The 15,631-nt window shown below is 44.6% G+C and overlaps 1 protein-coding gene across 5 annotated transcripts; it reads left to right on the top strand.

Moving 5' to 3' along the window:
- Positions 1-61: 61 nt before the first annotated feature.
- rcbtb1 (regulator of chromosome condensation (RCC1) and BTB (POZ) domain containing protein 1) lies at positions 62-14,869 on the top strand. Of its 5 annotated transcripts, XM_012840795.3 has the most exons (13): positions 490-616; positions 705-737; positions 1,858-2,086; positions 2,508-2,658; positions 3,051-3,217; positions 5,394-5,552; positions 6,140-6,247; positions 6,531-6,673; positions 7,818-8,008; positions 8,426-8,552; positions 10,921-11,072; positions 12,389-12,519; positions 13,469-14,869. In XM_012840795.3, exons 2-13 carry the CDS (start codon positions 718-720, stop codon positions 13,607-13,609), a joined length of 1,719 nt encoding a protein of 572 aa, XP_012696249.1. In that variant the 5' UTR covers positions 490-616; positions 705-717; the 3' UTR covers positions 13,610-14,869. The 5 variants fall into 5 exon arrangements, with proteins under 5 accessions (XP_031414455.1, XP_012696250.2, XP_012696249.1 ...); XM_031558595.2 differs by lacking the exons at positions 490-616; positions 705-737; positions 13,469-14,869 and adding exons at positions 62-242; positions 13,396-13,441; XM_012840796.3 differs by lacking the exons at positions 490-616; positions 705-737 and adding an exon at positions 63-242.
- The last annotated feature ends 762 nt before the right edge of the window (positions 14,870-15,631 follow it).

The raw sequence follows: 15,631 nt of genomic DNA, 5'->3' as shown, positions 1-15,631 counted from the left end.
TGAACTTCAATATACAAACATGACCTGTCCAGTGTTGGTTAGGAGAACAGAATAAGTCATGCATGCGGCAGGGAACAACAACATAGCTCTGTAGTAGTGGTATTTCTCCATTTTGTCAGTATACATTGATCTGTGTACATGGACTTAATTCAGATGGGTCATGAATATGATTACAGGACTAGTTGGCTACTGAGTGACTGTTATTATGGGTTGCTGGGGACAGCTGATTTAAACTTCAACAGGTAAGTAAACAAGGTAGACGGTTAAGCCACACTGACTTCACCACATAGTATCACATAACACCACACCTATTATTTTGGGTGGCATGTAATTATCCAAGTCTTTGTCCATATACTTTAAATCATAGACATATATCATATATCATATATATATATCATATATATCATATATCATATATGTCTATGCTTTAAATATCCAAACTGTCCTGCAAAATATTTGCATTTCGATGACGTTGAACGTATATCCCACTTGGCAGTGACGTCTGTACGTCGTCTAACTTATCACGTGGTTGGTAAAAGCATCAGTACCTCTCAGCTGTGTAGTCTGAGACGCTGCGGATAGCTGCAAGTTGTCAACAAACGGGAGCTCCGCATCGGTAATATAGCTCACTGGCAACTGTAACTTGGGTATGTTCATCGGTAGTTACCCTTTGTAAAACTGTTAACTGTCTCTTTTTCTCTCAGTCTTCCCTGTGTCATGATGGAGCCGTGCTCTAGGTCAGTAAAGTTAACATTAGCTGTAACGTTAACCTATGCTAGCTAGCTTGCTAACTTACATCTAAATGTAAGCAGATGTAAGTTATCCACATAGCTAGCTCGCTGAGATTCCTTAGTAAGCTGAGCTAGCCACTTAGCTAGCCAGGTAGTATTAACGTTAACCTGCTAGACGGTGTTGTATACCTTCATTTGTGTCACGGCTACATTGTAGTTGGCTGTCTGGTTTGCAAGCTTTTGTAATTTGTTAAAAGTGTTAGCAAACGTCTAACACGTTCACAGCTCTTTTTTTGTTGTCTTTATACATGCATCTCAATATAACCCAGCCTTAACGTTATTATCTCATTAACAAATCCTGCTAGCCAAGTTCCTAGCCAACTTAATGTCTCCGTTCGTCAATTGGCCAGATCTCCCTGAAAATATATAGCGACTGCTAACTAAATGATCATAATTAATACCCATATGAGTTTTTGGATAGTAAGCTAACATCAGTCTTGGAAAACCATAGTACCAGACATTAATTATCGCCAAAACTGTTAACTATCTATTAGCTAGCATGACTGTCACAATGCAGCATTGACAGCTGGCGTCAGATGCAGTCTGACGACCACAATACTGTTTTGAGAGCTTTCTGGAGCGACAGGTCAGCAGATGCTTCTGTCTGTGTGCTATGAGCCGTTCCAGCATTCATTTCAATCATCTGCCCACGTTTATGTTTTTTTTGTACTGCAGCAAGCATGCTTGTTTTCTGAAAACTCAAAACAAATGCATATCAACCTTTATCAATGATTTGATTTTGTGACTCGTGACAAGTGTGTGGATAGATTAGCCAAGGAAGATGCCAAGTAGTTTAAAATCCTAGTCATTACTAATGACTTGCCTGGTTTTCTATGCGGCAGTTACACGATTAAAAGACAATTGTGATCTGACTTGTTAAAGTGTTCTTGATGTATGGTAAGGTCATGCTAAAAGTCAGGCAAAGTCCTTCTGATTCCCCCTCACGCTGAGCTTTCTGCCTCCCTCTGACAGTTCTTGACCAGAGGTTTATGCATGTGTATGTGTGTGTGTCTTGTTTGTGTTGTTGCTGGGATTGTTTGGGGGGGTTGTTGTTTGTCATGTCCAGCGTCAGTAGCAGGAGCAGCAGCTGCGGAGCCCCCCCCATCCCCAGCCCGCCTCCGTCTCCTCCCTCTGGTCCGTCTGCCTGGCAGACCCTGAAGATCCCAGTCATGGTGGACGTCAGCAAATGGCCACTCTTCACGCTGATGTCTGCTCAGGAGCTCGTCTCTATCCGGCAGGCCTGTGTCTTTGGCACCTCGGCCAATGAGGCCATCTACATCACCCACGACGACGAGGTCAGTTACCTCCATGCTGCTGTGAAAAGAGATGGGGGGGGTTTTGGTTTGTTGAGGTTGCTTCTTGTGTGGGTGGCTTGATGTGTTTCTTTGGTTCAGTGTAAATAGCATAAACAATATCTGGACACAAAAGATGTGGACACAGGTTAAGTTCTGTGCTGCCCTGTACAGTTTCACCACCAACTCCAATCTTAGGACTCACCTTTTACCCTGTCAACCAAGCCAGAAAGAGCTTTTACACAAACGTTTAATCCACTTCTCCCCATTTCTGCAGCTCATGGCTAGATGCTATAGTGACAAGCTGGCCTGAGTCAGAGTTTTTCATCTATCTTGTGAGGTGTTCATGGGTTCAATAAGCTTGGCCAAGTATACTTCATCTGACATCATTAACTCCCATCTCTGGTCGTTTTGACTTGTACAGGTGTACGTGTTTGGGCTGAACTGCAGTAATTGCCTGGGTACAGGGGACAGCCAGAGCACCATCGTGCCCAAGAAGCTGGACTGCCTCAGCGGGAAGAAGGTGGTCAGCCTGAGCTACGGCAGTGGACCTCATGTATTACTGTCCACCGTGGGTAAGAGCCCCATCCAGCCATCAGTCCCTCCTCTCCTCTCCTCTCCCCTCCTCTCCTCTCCTCTCTTCCCCCTTCATTGACTCCTCCAGCCTCACCTGGCACCTCTGCTCAGCCTCCAGTCAGCTGTAATGTGTAATGTAATGTGTGCCTAAGCCCAGATCATCTGTTCCTTTGACCTCAGGTTGCCTCTGTTGCAACAAATCCACACACCTTAACTGTCTGTCTACTCCTTGCCTGATAACATCCTATGAGTATCTACTGTCAACTCTCACCACTGTTACACAAACACTCACACTCCCCTTCAGTATGATTACAGTCACACTAGTGTCACCTGCTGAGCTGAAGTGTTCTGTGCCTCACTCTCTGTTTGATGTAATTGTCTCGTACCTCAGATGGAGATCTGTATGCCTGGGGCCACAATGGCTACAGCCAGCTGGGCAATGGAACAACTAATCAGGGCGTGGCACCAGTGCTGGTAGTCACCAACCTGCAGAACAAACGCATCACAGAGGTCGCCTGTGGCTCGCACCATTCCATGGCTCTTACGTCTGAAGGGGAGGTAAGGGGTGTGTGTGTGTGTGTCTGTCAGCTCAGGCTCAGCTTAGATCACTTTGTGTGAAAATGCAGATGAGCTCAAATATTTATATCATACTGGGTCATCCTTGCTCAGTTTCCTGAGTGTAAAAAGACTCTATGGACCGTGTCAGTAGGTGGTAGCTGGTGTTTGGTTAGCTTATCACTGGAATGTCTGATCCAGCCCATATCAGATCATCACCAACACACATTAGCCATATGCTTCTCTGTCACACTGAGTGTCAGACTAAACCACAGTCTGCTTTCTGACGCCCCACAGGCTTGAGCTTGGTGTGTGTCTGGACTCAATAAAGTAAAGTAACCAACATGTTCTGGGATTTGTTTGCAGGTCACTGGTTTTGGCGTTGGCGTTAGGCTATCTTATGGGGTTATTTATATCTCACTGAAGGCTTTAGATGTGCACAGACCAGTTGGATTAGGGCAGTCTTTGCCCCAGATGGCTGCAGTGAAAGTGTTTTCTGTGGTAAAGCCACGCAATAGGCCTGGGGACACCTGGTGCTTGCTGCCTGGGGACGTAAGACATTTGATTTTCCCCCTGCTGCAATGTAGTGGAAGTTGCAGGTCCAGCCGGCTTGTGTTATATCTGGCCTTTGGGCTGGGAGATGGTAAGATTGTGAGCCTGTGCACCATTGCATCAAATGCACACCCAGGATGCTGCGCTCTTCTAGTGAGCCTCGTTTGGCACTGCCGTCTGTGCAAGTACGGCAGTCCAGACTATTCTCATTTGTAGTTCCACGTTGGTGGAATGAACTACCTAGCACTACCAGAGCAGGGGCGTCCCTCTCTAACTTTAAGAAGCTTTTGAAGACCCAACTCTTCAGAGAGCACTTCCCGTCCTAACTGGCACTTCGACTAGTGCGTAACTTGCAATTACAGCAGTTACATTTCTGCACTTCTTTTTCTTTTTCTTTCATTTTGTTATATTTCTTATGTAAAGTAGTATTTATTGTTACACCAGGTTCTATTGCTCGTAGCTTGACTATTCTCTCCCTTGTACGTTGCTTTGGACAAAAGCGTCTGCTAAATGACTAAATGTAAGTGTAAATGCACACACGTGCACATTTGCAGGAAAACCACACCGCGGCTCCACTGCTTGTTGTAGATGGTGGAGACTTTGTGCATTGTGTGAAATAAGCTGCACTGACTTTGCAGCTTTGAGCTGTAGTTGAAATAAAAGCGCAACAAAAATAGTCACATGGTCCACTGAAGTCAGCAAGTCATGTAATTGTTTATATCTGATGAACTGTGGTCAACGATCCTTCTTCTTGCTATTATATACCAGGGTTGTTGGGTTGAAGAAGTAGGCCTTGTATGCGTGTTGAATATGAAACTCAGTTGCACAGCTGAGCTTTCAGAGGGAATGAAGGACTTCCTGGAACCCGTTTGAAAGCACCCACTTCCACTCCTGCTCCACTTTCGGCGGCTTCTGAAGTGTTGCAAAATGGAGGCAGTAATGTAGGTTAGGTGCATAGTAAGTGGCTTGAGGTGGATTGGGACTGGTGTGGCGCTTTAGCTTCTTAGCGTGGCAGCGGGCAGCATGTGACCAGCTGTGCTAATCCGCCACCATTGTTCTTTCCCCCACCGATAAAAACCAGCTCACCCGATAAAGACCCGCATTCTTCTGCCTCATGTCGACCAGCGCTGATGACGCACAGGATGGAGGAATTATTACTGGTCTAATTTAAGGAGCTCTCCCAGAAGGTTATGGTTACATGCACTGGAGTTATAGTTAAATGCAATAGCATATGTGTGAGAATTGTCTTTTTTTTTATTTGCAAGGTTTTTGCAAGAGGAGAATGACATGACCTGATTGCAGTGTGATCATGCAGTGCATAGTGCATACACTAAGACATTTCAACACTACATGCACATAGTCATTCTGTAAGGACTGGGTGATTGCACAGAAGTCAATTCATTCACCCCAGTGGGTATTTTTATTTTTTATTTATACATTCTATGTATTTGTATGCTACCAGGGTTGTAGCTGGTTGTGTTTTTTTGTTACAAATGTTTAAGTAACTAATGTCTGGTTGTGTAGCACTTGCTGTGTGTGTGTGTCTGAGAGAGAGTGGTTTATTTACAACTAGTTGTTCAGCTGGTTTGCTTATCTCTCTGACGGATTGGTGTTGCTGCTCTTCCAGGTGTTTGCGTGGGGCTACAACAACTGTGGTCAGGTGGGCTCCGGCTCCACGGCCAATCAGCCAACGCCGCGGAAGGTGTCCCACTGCCTGCAGAACAAGCAGGTGGTCAGCATCACCTGCGGCCAGACGTCCTCCATGGCAGTGGTGGATAACGGAGAGGTGAGCAGCTTGAGGAGGTGACAGATGTCACCTGTCTTCAAGGAGCCGGGGGTTTAGACTGGGACGCCGGGGGTTTAGGCCTGCGTGCGTGCGTGCGTGCGTGCGTGCGTGCGTGCCTGCCTGGCCTGGTCTGAATGAGAGACTAAGGTTTTGGGGCTGGGGGGATCCCCATGCCCCAGTGCACTGATGGAGTCACTGCACAGTGCTCTGCAGTTGGGTCCAATGTTTGGAAGAGGTGTGAGACCAATTGCCCAGACTGATTTTACCATCTTGGGATCTTTTACAGAGTATTATTGCTTTGACCATAATTTCCCAAATTACCCCAATGCCACATTGTTTGTTAATTGGTTCTGTCTGCTCACTAGCCCGTCACAGCAAGTGGGTACTGAACTTGCATGCACATGGCACCCTTCTGTATGTTATTCAGATGAGCTGTATTCATTGGTGATGTGATGAGTCCTGTTTGATCAATGGAAGGTGGGTGTCTAGATAAGTGTTATGTGCTGATGGTGAAGAATAGGGGTTCTAATCTAATATTTTGTAGTTTGCACTGTAAACATTAATTTGTACATTCTGTCCCGTCCCAGGTGTACGGCTGGGGTTACAATGGGAATGGGCAGCTGGGGTTAGGGAACAACGGCAACCAGTTGACCCCTTGTCGGCTGGCTGCTCTACAGGGCTTCTGCGTACTGCAGGTGAGAATCATCTCCCAAATCCCCCTTCCACAGCAGTGCTCACTTCGTCACCCCACTTCAACAGACTCATTTCAATCATCTGTTCACTCACTTGTTCGCACTCACTCCTTTTTGCATCACATCTCTTTTAAGAAGTGGCCTTTGTGTCCGTGCGGAGATCAGCAGGGCGATATGATCCAGCTTCTGTTTGGCAGAAAAAAATGTGTTTGTTGTGTCATGTAAAGAGGAACAGATCTCTTCCAGGTACTTTCTCATCTGTGTATTGTCTGTGTTGCTTCCCTAGATTGCCTCTGGGTACGCCCACACGATTGCTCTGACTGATGAGGGGCTGCTGTATGCCTGGGGGGCCAACACCTATGGGCAGCTGGGCACCGGCAACAAGAGCAACCAGCTCAGCCCTGTGCAGATCATGACTGAGAAGGAGAGGTGAGGGGTCATTAGGGGGTCATCAGAGGCCCTTTTAGGGGTCAAAGTTCATGTGAGGTGGGAGAAATGTTGTGAATGCCTTGCTAGAGAACCTACCACTGCTGCCATACCCGTCTTAAGGTTTTAGAACAGGACAATCTTGTTTTAGGTGTAGTTTTAAGTAGATGTTTCACAAACGTGGAGTTTGACACCATGGGTATAGTTGAAATGTGCTTCACTGACAAGAAAACCTGAATTTCCCTGAGCAAACCACAGGCCCCAGTGAGTGGGAGAGACTGCCCACTAGAGGAAGAAACTTTGAGTGAGAGGAGGAGCAAAGAGTGAGGATGTTTAGAAGGCAGGAGAGAAGAGAAAGGAGATGAAATTGGATTCTGTCATTCTCACATAGGCCAACATTTCAGAAAAGAGAACTTAACTCCTTTAATTGTATTAATATAGTGCCAAAACAATACAATATTCTTGTGGAAGAAAGAAGGGGAGGGGAAACATTCAGGAACATAGCAGAAGAAATCATGCATGTATCATGATGAGCATGCTACTATACATATGAAAAATGTACATAATACATACAAACATAGTATGGTGTATATACATGATGCATACAAACTTGCTATTGGAAAAGGTGGTGAGAGAGCAAGTATTGTAGAACAGCTTAGTGGGTATACAGTGTTCGTAAGGTTACTAGTAAAAGGGTAAGTAGAGTAGAGATGTGTGTGTTTGTCTGTGTGTTTATGTGACCTGATGAACTGCGGTAGCTCTGTATTGTTTTGTGCCAGCGACCACTTCCTGTTAGTAGTGCGGCGTTTCCTGTTCAGCAGCTTCCTGTTTTGGGGAAGATGGGTATTGGAATAGCCTAGTGTGACATAGGTGTGTCGAGTCAGTTGAAACACATGATATGATTTTTTTTTTTTTGACACACACACACACACACAGACATACATACATATGCGCACAACCCAAGTTTTTTTTCTGTCTCTCTGCAGTTGGGTTGTAAGTGTGGCATCCTACTCCACATTAACATGTACATCCCTTCTATCCACACACACACACACACACACACGTCGTGCCACCCCCAATGATCACGTGAATGCTCTGTTTACATGCTCTCTCCTCCTATCCCCCCTGACGTCTGTGCTGTTTCCAGAATTGTAGAGATTGCGGCGTGCCACTCCACACACACGTCTGCGGCGAAGACCCAGAGCGGTCAGGTGTACATGTGGGGGCAGTGCCGGGGCCAGGCCATCGTCCTACCCTACCTCACGCACTTCTCCTGCACCGACGACGTCTTCGCCTGCTTTGCCACCCCCTCTGTCATGTGGAGGCTGCTTGCCATGGGTAAGAGTGTGTGTGCGTGTTTTAAGGGGGGGAGGAGTAAGTCCATTTTTGTGTGTGTGTGTGTGTTTGAGGAAAAGGGGATAGCTTATTTGTTTTCGCTGTGTGGGACACACGCTCCGTGGATTCTCAATTACACTGTTTTATTTACAGTATTACCTAAACTCACTACGTCGTTCAGCCAGTCTTCCGGCTTTAGCGGATGGACCTATTCACTTCCAAAAACTGTCTTTCTTGGCAGTACCACCACTGTCTCGTGAAGACAGTTGTAACACCTCAGTGTCCTTAATTGACCATACTGGAACTGAGGACACAGTCTGAGTTACCAGCCTGCTCCATGCTGGTGGTCAGTGCCAGAGACCGCTGTCTCAAGGTTGGAGGGCTGTTGGGAGTGACCACTTCCTGTTTGTGTGTCCATAGAGCACGATGACTTCCTGACCGTTGCCGAGTCCCTGAAGAAGGAGTTTGACAGCCCTGAGACGTCTGATCTCAAGTTCAGTGTGGACGGGAAATACATTCATGTGCACAAAGCTGTCCTGAAGATCAGGTGACTGCAAGCACATGTGAACACACACACACACACACACACACACACTATCATGTGCAAGAAGGTGCCCCGAAGATCAGGTGACTGTTCATCCATACATTACCATAAAACTTCCAATAAATGCAAGTGTCTAATAAACGATTAAGAAATGAAGTGCGGAGAGGGAGGCCAAGCTGATCGAGTACCTGGGTCTTGAGTACAAGGACAGCCAACTGCGTGTCTTGAGGAAAATGATCCGACTGAAAGCTAAAGAAACACATGCCTATTAAAGGGTCTGACCAATATGCAGCTAGTTGTGGATGCATTTGCTGTGAGGAGGCACACCACTGTGGCTCAGAAAGATGCTAGGCACTTCATGGAGAAACCTGTTTCTGATGTAGACTTTGTGAACAAGACCGTGGCTTATAAAAAAAAGAAATTGCAAAACATCATAGCCATGGATGAGACGGCCGTCGGATTCGACATGGCCGGACCTACAACTGTGGATAAGCGAGACATACAGTGTTTCCCCCTGAAATCTACTGGCCACAAGAAAGAGTCCTCTAACTGGGGCTTTTGGCTGCAAAAGCAGATGGAAGGAAAGTTGTTTCAGGGGTGCTGTTAGAGATGTTAAAGCAACGACGGACATAAGTGGAATTGTTGTAAACTCCTCTTCAGCGATGCCCCAGAAGCAGAAAGCTACAAAATGACTCATTCCTGCTGGGTACACAAAGGCCTACACATCGAGGCCCCGGACGTTGTTTGGTAGAAAAGTAAACCACTCAAAGCAAGCTTCCACGAATCATTCGACAGCTGGATTTCAGTTAACGAAGACAAAGAGTACACGACTGGGGACAGCAACATGCGAGCTGCCTGCGTGTGGACTGAGAAGGCAGAGCTTGGGCTAGGCTAAACGTGGAGCTGGTTAAAATGTCTTTTCGAGGTTTGTGACCTGACTGTCGCTGCCTATTAAAACGAGGACCACCTCGCCCACTGCTTCAAAGGAGTGTGGGAGAACCCTGCACATCTGGGAGAGTGCCAGTCATGCAAGCTAGACAGTGACATAGAATTGCAACAGTGATAAGCCAGTGCAGTGAAGATGAAGAAGAGCTTGCTAATAATGAAATGGTGGTGGGTGATGATGAGGACGAGGAGGAGACAGTAAGCTAGTGTTTACTGGTAGGCAGACCTGTTGTCGTTAATTTGGCTTACATGCATGGCACCATATTACATGTCTTGGCCTATTTCACGTGTTGGAGCTACTATTTAACCTTTAACTACAAACTCGAATTATTCTTAACTTAACTCCTGAGAGCCTCAAGATTAGTTAGGATTAGGTAACTTTTGTGAAGCACTGTGTTTGGTTGGGCTGTTTTAATATGCTCTACTGTAGCCTATTCTGCCTATTGAATTTTCATCTCGGCAGAGAATAAGATAGGCTTATTTTAACATTGCGGCTTTTCAAAAAACTATTAAATATTAAATGGAATTTTTTATTTTTTTTATTAAATCGTTTTGAAAGCATACTTTTAGCCAGAGTGTTTCCTGGTCCTTGTTAGGGATAGTACAGGCCTATTTTTTAATGGCTTTGCAGCACAACAAAATAATGTTTTCTACATTAGGCTAAATGAGTTTTTTTTTTTTTTTTATTGAATTAAATTTGCCTCGTGTGAGTTCATCTGTTCTCGAATTAGATTAAACATGAAAAACAAGCTGTCTCTTGGGTTATGCTAGGCGAAATTCACAGCGAGACTGCTGTGCTTACAGACTGTGCTCCTCAATCATATGTTGCCATGACGATGTTTAAATTGCTTCATTAGTGATGCCTGCTTGAGTTGCCACCAAAGGGCATTGTATAATGTTTGCTAAGTAGGCTATATTGGAGAAAGAAACATGGTGAATATCCTGGTCAGTTGAGTTATAGTTCAACAATAACTTGGAGAAGCCTGAGGGCTTTAAGTTTACATCAATGCAGGTATCTTATCACTGAGTCTCCCATAAACACTGATAGAGTTTATTGGAAGTTTTACGACATGTCTACACAGACACACTAACATATTCACCACACACACAGACACAAAATGTGGACATAGACACACTTGCTCATTCATGTACATACTTCAGTGTTGACAAAACAAAAATTGCCACCAGAACACCAGAACACGCAAACAATACAACTTTTCCTGTTAATTGTGATATGTGTGTGTAATCCATTACTTTTAATACAGTATAATTTTCTCATACTGGAATTCAGATCAGCATAACTTAATATGCATCATCAGTCAGCAGTTGTAGAATGTAGAATTATTATGTTTTGAAGAGTCCCTGCAGTTCCGATTAAGCTCTGAAGTGAAGTCTGCAGCACTGATCTCTGTTTGGCCGTCTGCAGGTGTGAGCACTTCAGGTCGATGTTTCAGTCGCACTGGAACGAGGACATGAAGGAGGTGATTGAGATCGACCAGTTCTCCTACCCTGTGTACCGCTCCTTCCTGGAGTTCCTCTACACCGATAATGTGGACCTACCACCGGAGGACGCCATTGGTGAGTTCTCTGTGTGTGTCTGTGTCTGTGTCTGTGTCTGTGTGTGTGTGTGTCTGTGTGTGTATTTGCATGCGAGAAAGATTCTCTAGAGATACAGAATGAAGGAAATTGATAGCTTGCTCTGTGGGGGTGTGTGTGTGCGTGTGAGAGAAGGATAGATTCTCTAGAGATACAGAATGAAGGTAATTGAGAGACTGAAGGAGGGTGAGGTCTTGCTGGCGGTGGGGAGTGTGTGTAATGCTCAGTGATCCAGCAGCCTCTGAGAAGAGGAAGTAATCATGTCTGATTTAAACTGTACCGTCTTGGGAATGAATGCACTTCACTCATCCATCATCTGTGTTCTCAGTCCAACAAGTTGTTTTACGTCACCCAACCTGAAAACAGTCATAAAGGCAGTTGGCTGTGGGTGGATTAAGAGACTGTGGTTGACAGTGAAGCTTGTGTCTCACGCCTTGTTTTGCTAATGAAGGCACTTTGTGTAACATTTGTTCCTCAGAGCAGCTGTCTGCTAGGCTAATGAAGAAGCTTGACGTTCACTTCATGTACTCCAGTGCACAGGTGTAGGTGTGTTTGGTAACCAAGGCACTACTGGCTAATTTTAATGAGCATGTTTCCCCCCCCAGTTTAGGAACTTTTGTTAGATCCACTTTAGTCATAGGCAGTGTGCTTCTGTACACACTTTCATCCTGCAAAATATGTTCTGGTGAAAAAACACACACATATAACTTTGGCACAGATCCTATTCATATTTGCACTGTAAGCTTTCGCAAACAACTTGGTTGAAAAGGACTGTTGCTACATTTGTCAACCATTTTTATTATCATGAACAAGTTGTTGACATTTGGCACTAGATGGCAGGGTAGCAGCTGTCGGTTTTTAGTAAATCAGCATAGAGACCTTATTAACCTCATCGTTGCAACATAATTGCATCATCTGCTGGATGGATCTGCTTCATAATAACTTCCTAGTAAGCCAAGTATTTCATCAGAAAATCCCAAATGAGTGTGAAATGAGACCACGGTTGCGGGTGGTGCCAAGATAAATGACCTCACATGCCAAGCTGTCACGCTTGCCTTGGGCTTCTGACCTGTGTGAAATTAAGGAATTTGTCTATGAGTGAGGATGTAAATGAGAGTCTCTGTCTCTCGCTCTTTCATGTTTCTGCCTCTTGTAAGCTCAAACAGGCGTCTCTCAAGGGTGAGCCCTGCTTATCATGAAAACAGAAAAAGTCAGAGTGGGTCTGTTGAAGACGAATAAAGCGAATAAAGTTGTGTGAAATGTGTGTGTATGTGTGTAAAGCCTGTTTTTGTATGCAGGGCTGCTGGACCTGGCCACCTCGTACTGTGAGAACCGTCTGAAGAGGCTGTGCCAACACCTCATTAAGAGAGGCATCACCGTGGAGAACGCCTTCTCCCTGCTCTCCGCTGCCATCCGCTATGATGCAGAGGTGAGTCCACACACCTAGCAGATCTAGAGTAGACTGAGAACACTTGAACCATTTTAGAACCCGATTAGACCTGTACCTCTGGAAAATGTACTGCTAGATCCAGAATGATTTAGATTACACAGTATACACTACTATTCAAAGGTTTCCGGGAGGGTCACTTTTTTCCCCTTGTTTTTCATGAAATAATGATTTTTAATTGAAATAATGCTGTCCTCTTAACCTCGCTTTCGTCAAAGAATCCTCTATTAGAGCCTTGCAGACCTTTGGCATTCTAGTTGTCAGTTTATTGAGGTAATCTGATAACCTTTCAACACATCCTTCCTTAAGCACCTCCGCCAAGTTGGATTGGTTTGGTACATGCAGTTAAGCTGCTCCCCCAGCAGCTCAATAGTGTTGCGATCCGGCGACTGCGCTGGCCACTCTATTATAGACAGAATACCAGCTGACTGCTTCTTCCCTCAGTAGTTTTTGCATAGTTTGGAGCTGTGTTTTAGGTCAGGCCATTGGCTTCCTTTATGGCGTCTTTTATCAGTTTTCAGCTGTATTAACAGAATTGCAGAAGGGTTTACTAGATCAATGAGCCTTTTAAAATGAGACCCTTGCATTAGCTTACACATAATAATGGGCCTCTGAAGGCTTATTAGATATTCCATAAAAAATCTGCTGTTTCCAGCTACGATAGTCAGCAACGACATTCACAATGTCTACACTGTGTCTCTGATCAATTTGATGGTATTTTAATGGACAAAAGCTTTTCTTTTTAAGAGACCTGGTGATCAGATCAAACAAGTTGATTCTTATTGATAACTACCCATTCATATTGGTACCTTTAGTGTACCTTGCAATGAAAATTTTGTTGATGGTTAACTGCAGCAGAGTGTGTCTGTCTGATTTCTCCTGTGTATGTGTGTGTGTATATGTCTGCGCATCTGTGTGTGTGTATGTGGAGGACCTGGAGGAATTCTGCTTCAAGTTCTGCGTGAACCACCTGACGGAGGTGACGCAGACGGCCGCCTTCTGGCAGATTGACGGACACATGCTCAAGGAGTTCATCAGCCGCGCCAGCCGCTGCGGAGCCTTCAAGAACTAGGGCCCACTCGCCATGGCAACACCACCATGGTGCCATGGTAACACCATTGGCGGTGCCACACACTTTTAGAACCCTGCCGTCAAACAAACCCTGCCGTCAACAAACCCTGCCGTCAACATCCTCCAGTCACTGGCTCCAATCTCCTCAACACACATATACACAAAACAGGGAAGGGCATGAAGCTCTCGCCCTCAGCCAATCCCAATTCTGTCCCAGGGCAGGGCTGGGCACGAAGTCACAGGCGTAGCCCCAGAGCCAAGCTGCTGAGCCAGGCAAGCAAAGCGGGGCAGAGAGCCTGGACTGGACCTGTATGGATGTTTAAGGTGTGGCTGGTGAAGGCACTTATTTTGTGATGACCACTGTAGGTTTTTCTTTTCTGATTAAGAAGGTGCTCATGCATACTAGCGGTGTGTGTGTTTTGTGGGTGCATGAGAGAAAGAGAGAAAGAGAAAGAAAGAAAGAAAGAAAGATCATAGCTTTCAGCTTTGCTACAGTTGTTACAAAGACCATGCTTTAGCTTGGAGCACTATGAACCTGTAGCTGCTCAGTAGCTTTTCTGCTCTGGCGGGTTTTGGCGGAATGGTTTTGTGATGTGATGTGATTAGAATGATGGTGATGATTCTCTCATGACCACTTTAGAGGAAGTCACTTGCCTACAGTAGTGCTTTCCGAGCCTTTTGACTTAAAAAAACAAAAAAAGAGACCAAAAAGGAGTTGGAGCCACTGCTTTACAGCCTGAGTGGAATATTGTTTGTGTTTCTATCTGACTTGGATTTGGACACAGATAACGCGGACCATTTTCTGGCTTTGAGCAACAAACGTGGCCAGCTGGAAGTTGCTTTCAGCTAATCCAATTATTGAAAACCAACCAAGTAGGTTGCACCACTTGCTTTCACCTTTACAGCAAATCAAAAGAATGTCCACTTGAAATGGTTATATTATTTTCATATTAATAACATGGTTTTTAAGAAAAAAAATCCCAGCGGCATTTGGTGTGAACATTTAAATGAATTTTTTTGTTGCATATAAATGCCAACATGTTGCGCCATTCTGTTACAGAGTTGACTGCTGCAGTGGAGAGCACTTGTGTTAAGAAATAAAATAGTGTACAGTTGCTTTTTGAAAAGGAAAAAAAAATGTATATACTGTATAGTTTTTGCATTACTTTGAGAATATAATCTATTTTACAAACGTATGAAGTTTTATGTTATCAAGGACCTCTTATAAAAGAAAAAAAAAATAAAGTTTTTGTTCTTCTCATGTATTGTGCGTGCTTCTTTAGCTTCTGCTGTTGTCTTTGCCAGTTCCATATCCTTCAGCTTGTCAACAAATACACGTGTACACTGTCCATCAGGGGGTCTCAAAGAGTGATTTGTATTTACCACAGTGGTGTAAAAGTGAACTACACTCTGCAACTTTAGGGGAAGCTCGGTACCAAAAATTTTTATTTCTCGCAAAATTGGGCTTTAAGTTCATTCATAGGAAAATGTTGAGTTTTAAACATGAAAAGTGAATGGAATATCAAGCGTATGCTTCACATTTCAGGAGTCGTTTACAGTAACTTGAGTTGTTGACGGAGAGGAACAGGAAATCCATTTTCACATGTTTGTGGTTAGATCTGAAAATAAACTCAGGGGGCGTGAAGGGTCTCCCAACCGCAGCTGAATACAACCATCCTGTGCGACTGCACTTCTGTGGCAGAAATCACAACTCTTTAACTTCCCCTCATCTCTCACATTTCCCCTGCATTCATTATTAGGTCAGGCAGGAAGCCTGATCAGCTGAAGGCTACTTGGCAGTCATTTCTGTTGATAGCCGTGCTGCTATTCACACAAAATGATGTAAACGGGATTTTTTATTTTGAATAATTCTACTTTTTGTTCTCCCATGTGGTTAGAAACCTTGACCTCAAAGGTCAGGTGCTACACACAACTGCAGGTTGAATGAAAAACAGGAAATGATGGTGACTTACTTAGTCAGCACCCCAATTCTTATGTTTTTCTTATGCATGTGTCTTGTTAC

This window comes from Clupea harengus, chromosome 21 (genome assembly GCF_900700415.2).
Source record: "Clupea harengus chromosome 21, Ch_v2.0.2, whole genome shotgun sequence".
NCBI classification, from domain to species: domain Eukaryota; kingdom Metazoa; phylum Chordata; class Actinopteri; order Clupeiformes; family Clupeidae; genus Clupea; species Clupea harengus.
The sequence above is the reverse complement of the archived record's forward strand: the minus strand, read 5'-3'. Positions and strand labels throughout refer to the sequence as shown.

Bases quoted from the DNA above. Each gene is read 5' to 3' on its own strand.
- rcbtb1 (XM_012840796.3), top strand. From the start codon at position 139: ATGGACTTAATTCAGATGGGTCATGAATATGATTACAGGACTAGTTGG. The intron at 2,087-2,507 runs GTCAGTTACCTC...TGACTTGTACAG, and splicing joins ACATCACCCACGACGACGAG to GTGTACGTGTTTGGGCTGAA. The intron at 8,009-8,425 runs GTAAGAGTGTGT...GTGTGTCCATAG, and splicing joins GTGGAGGCTGCTTGCCATGG to AGCACGATGACTTCCTGACC.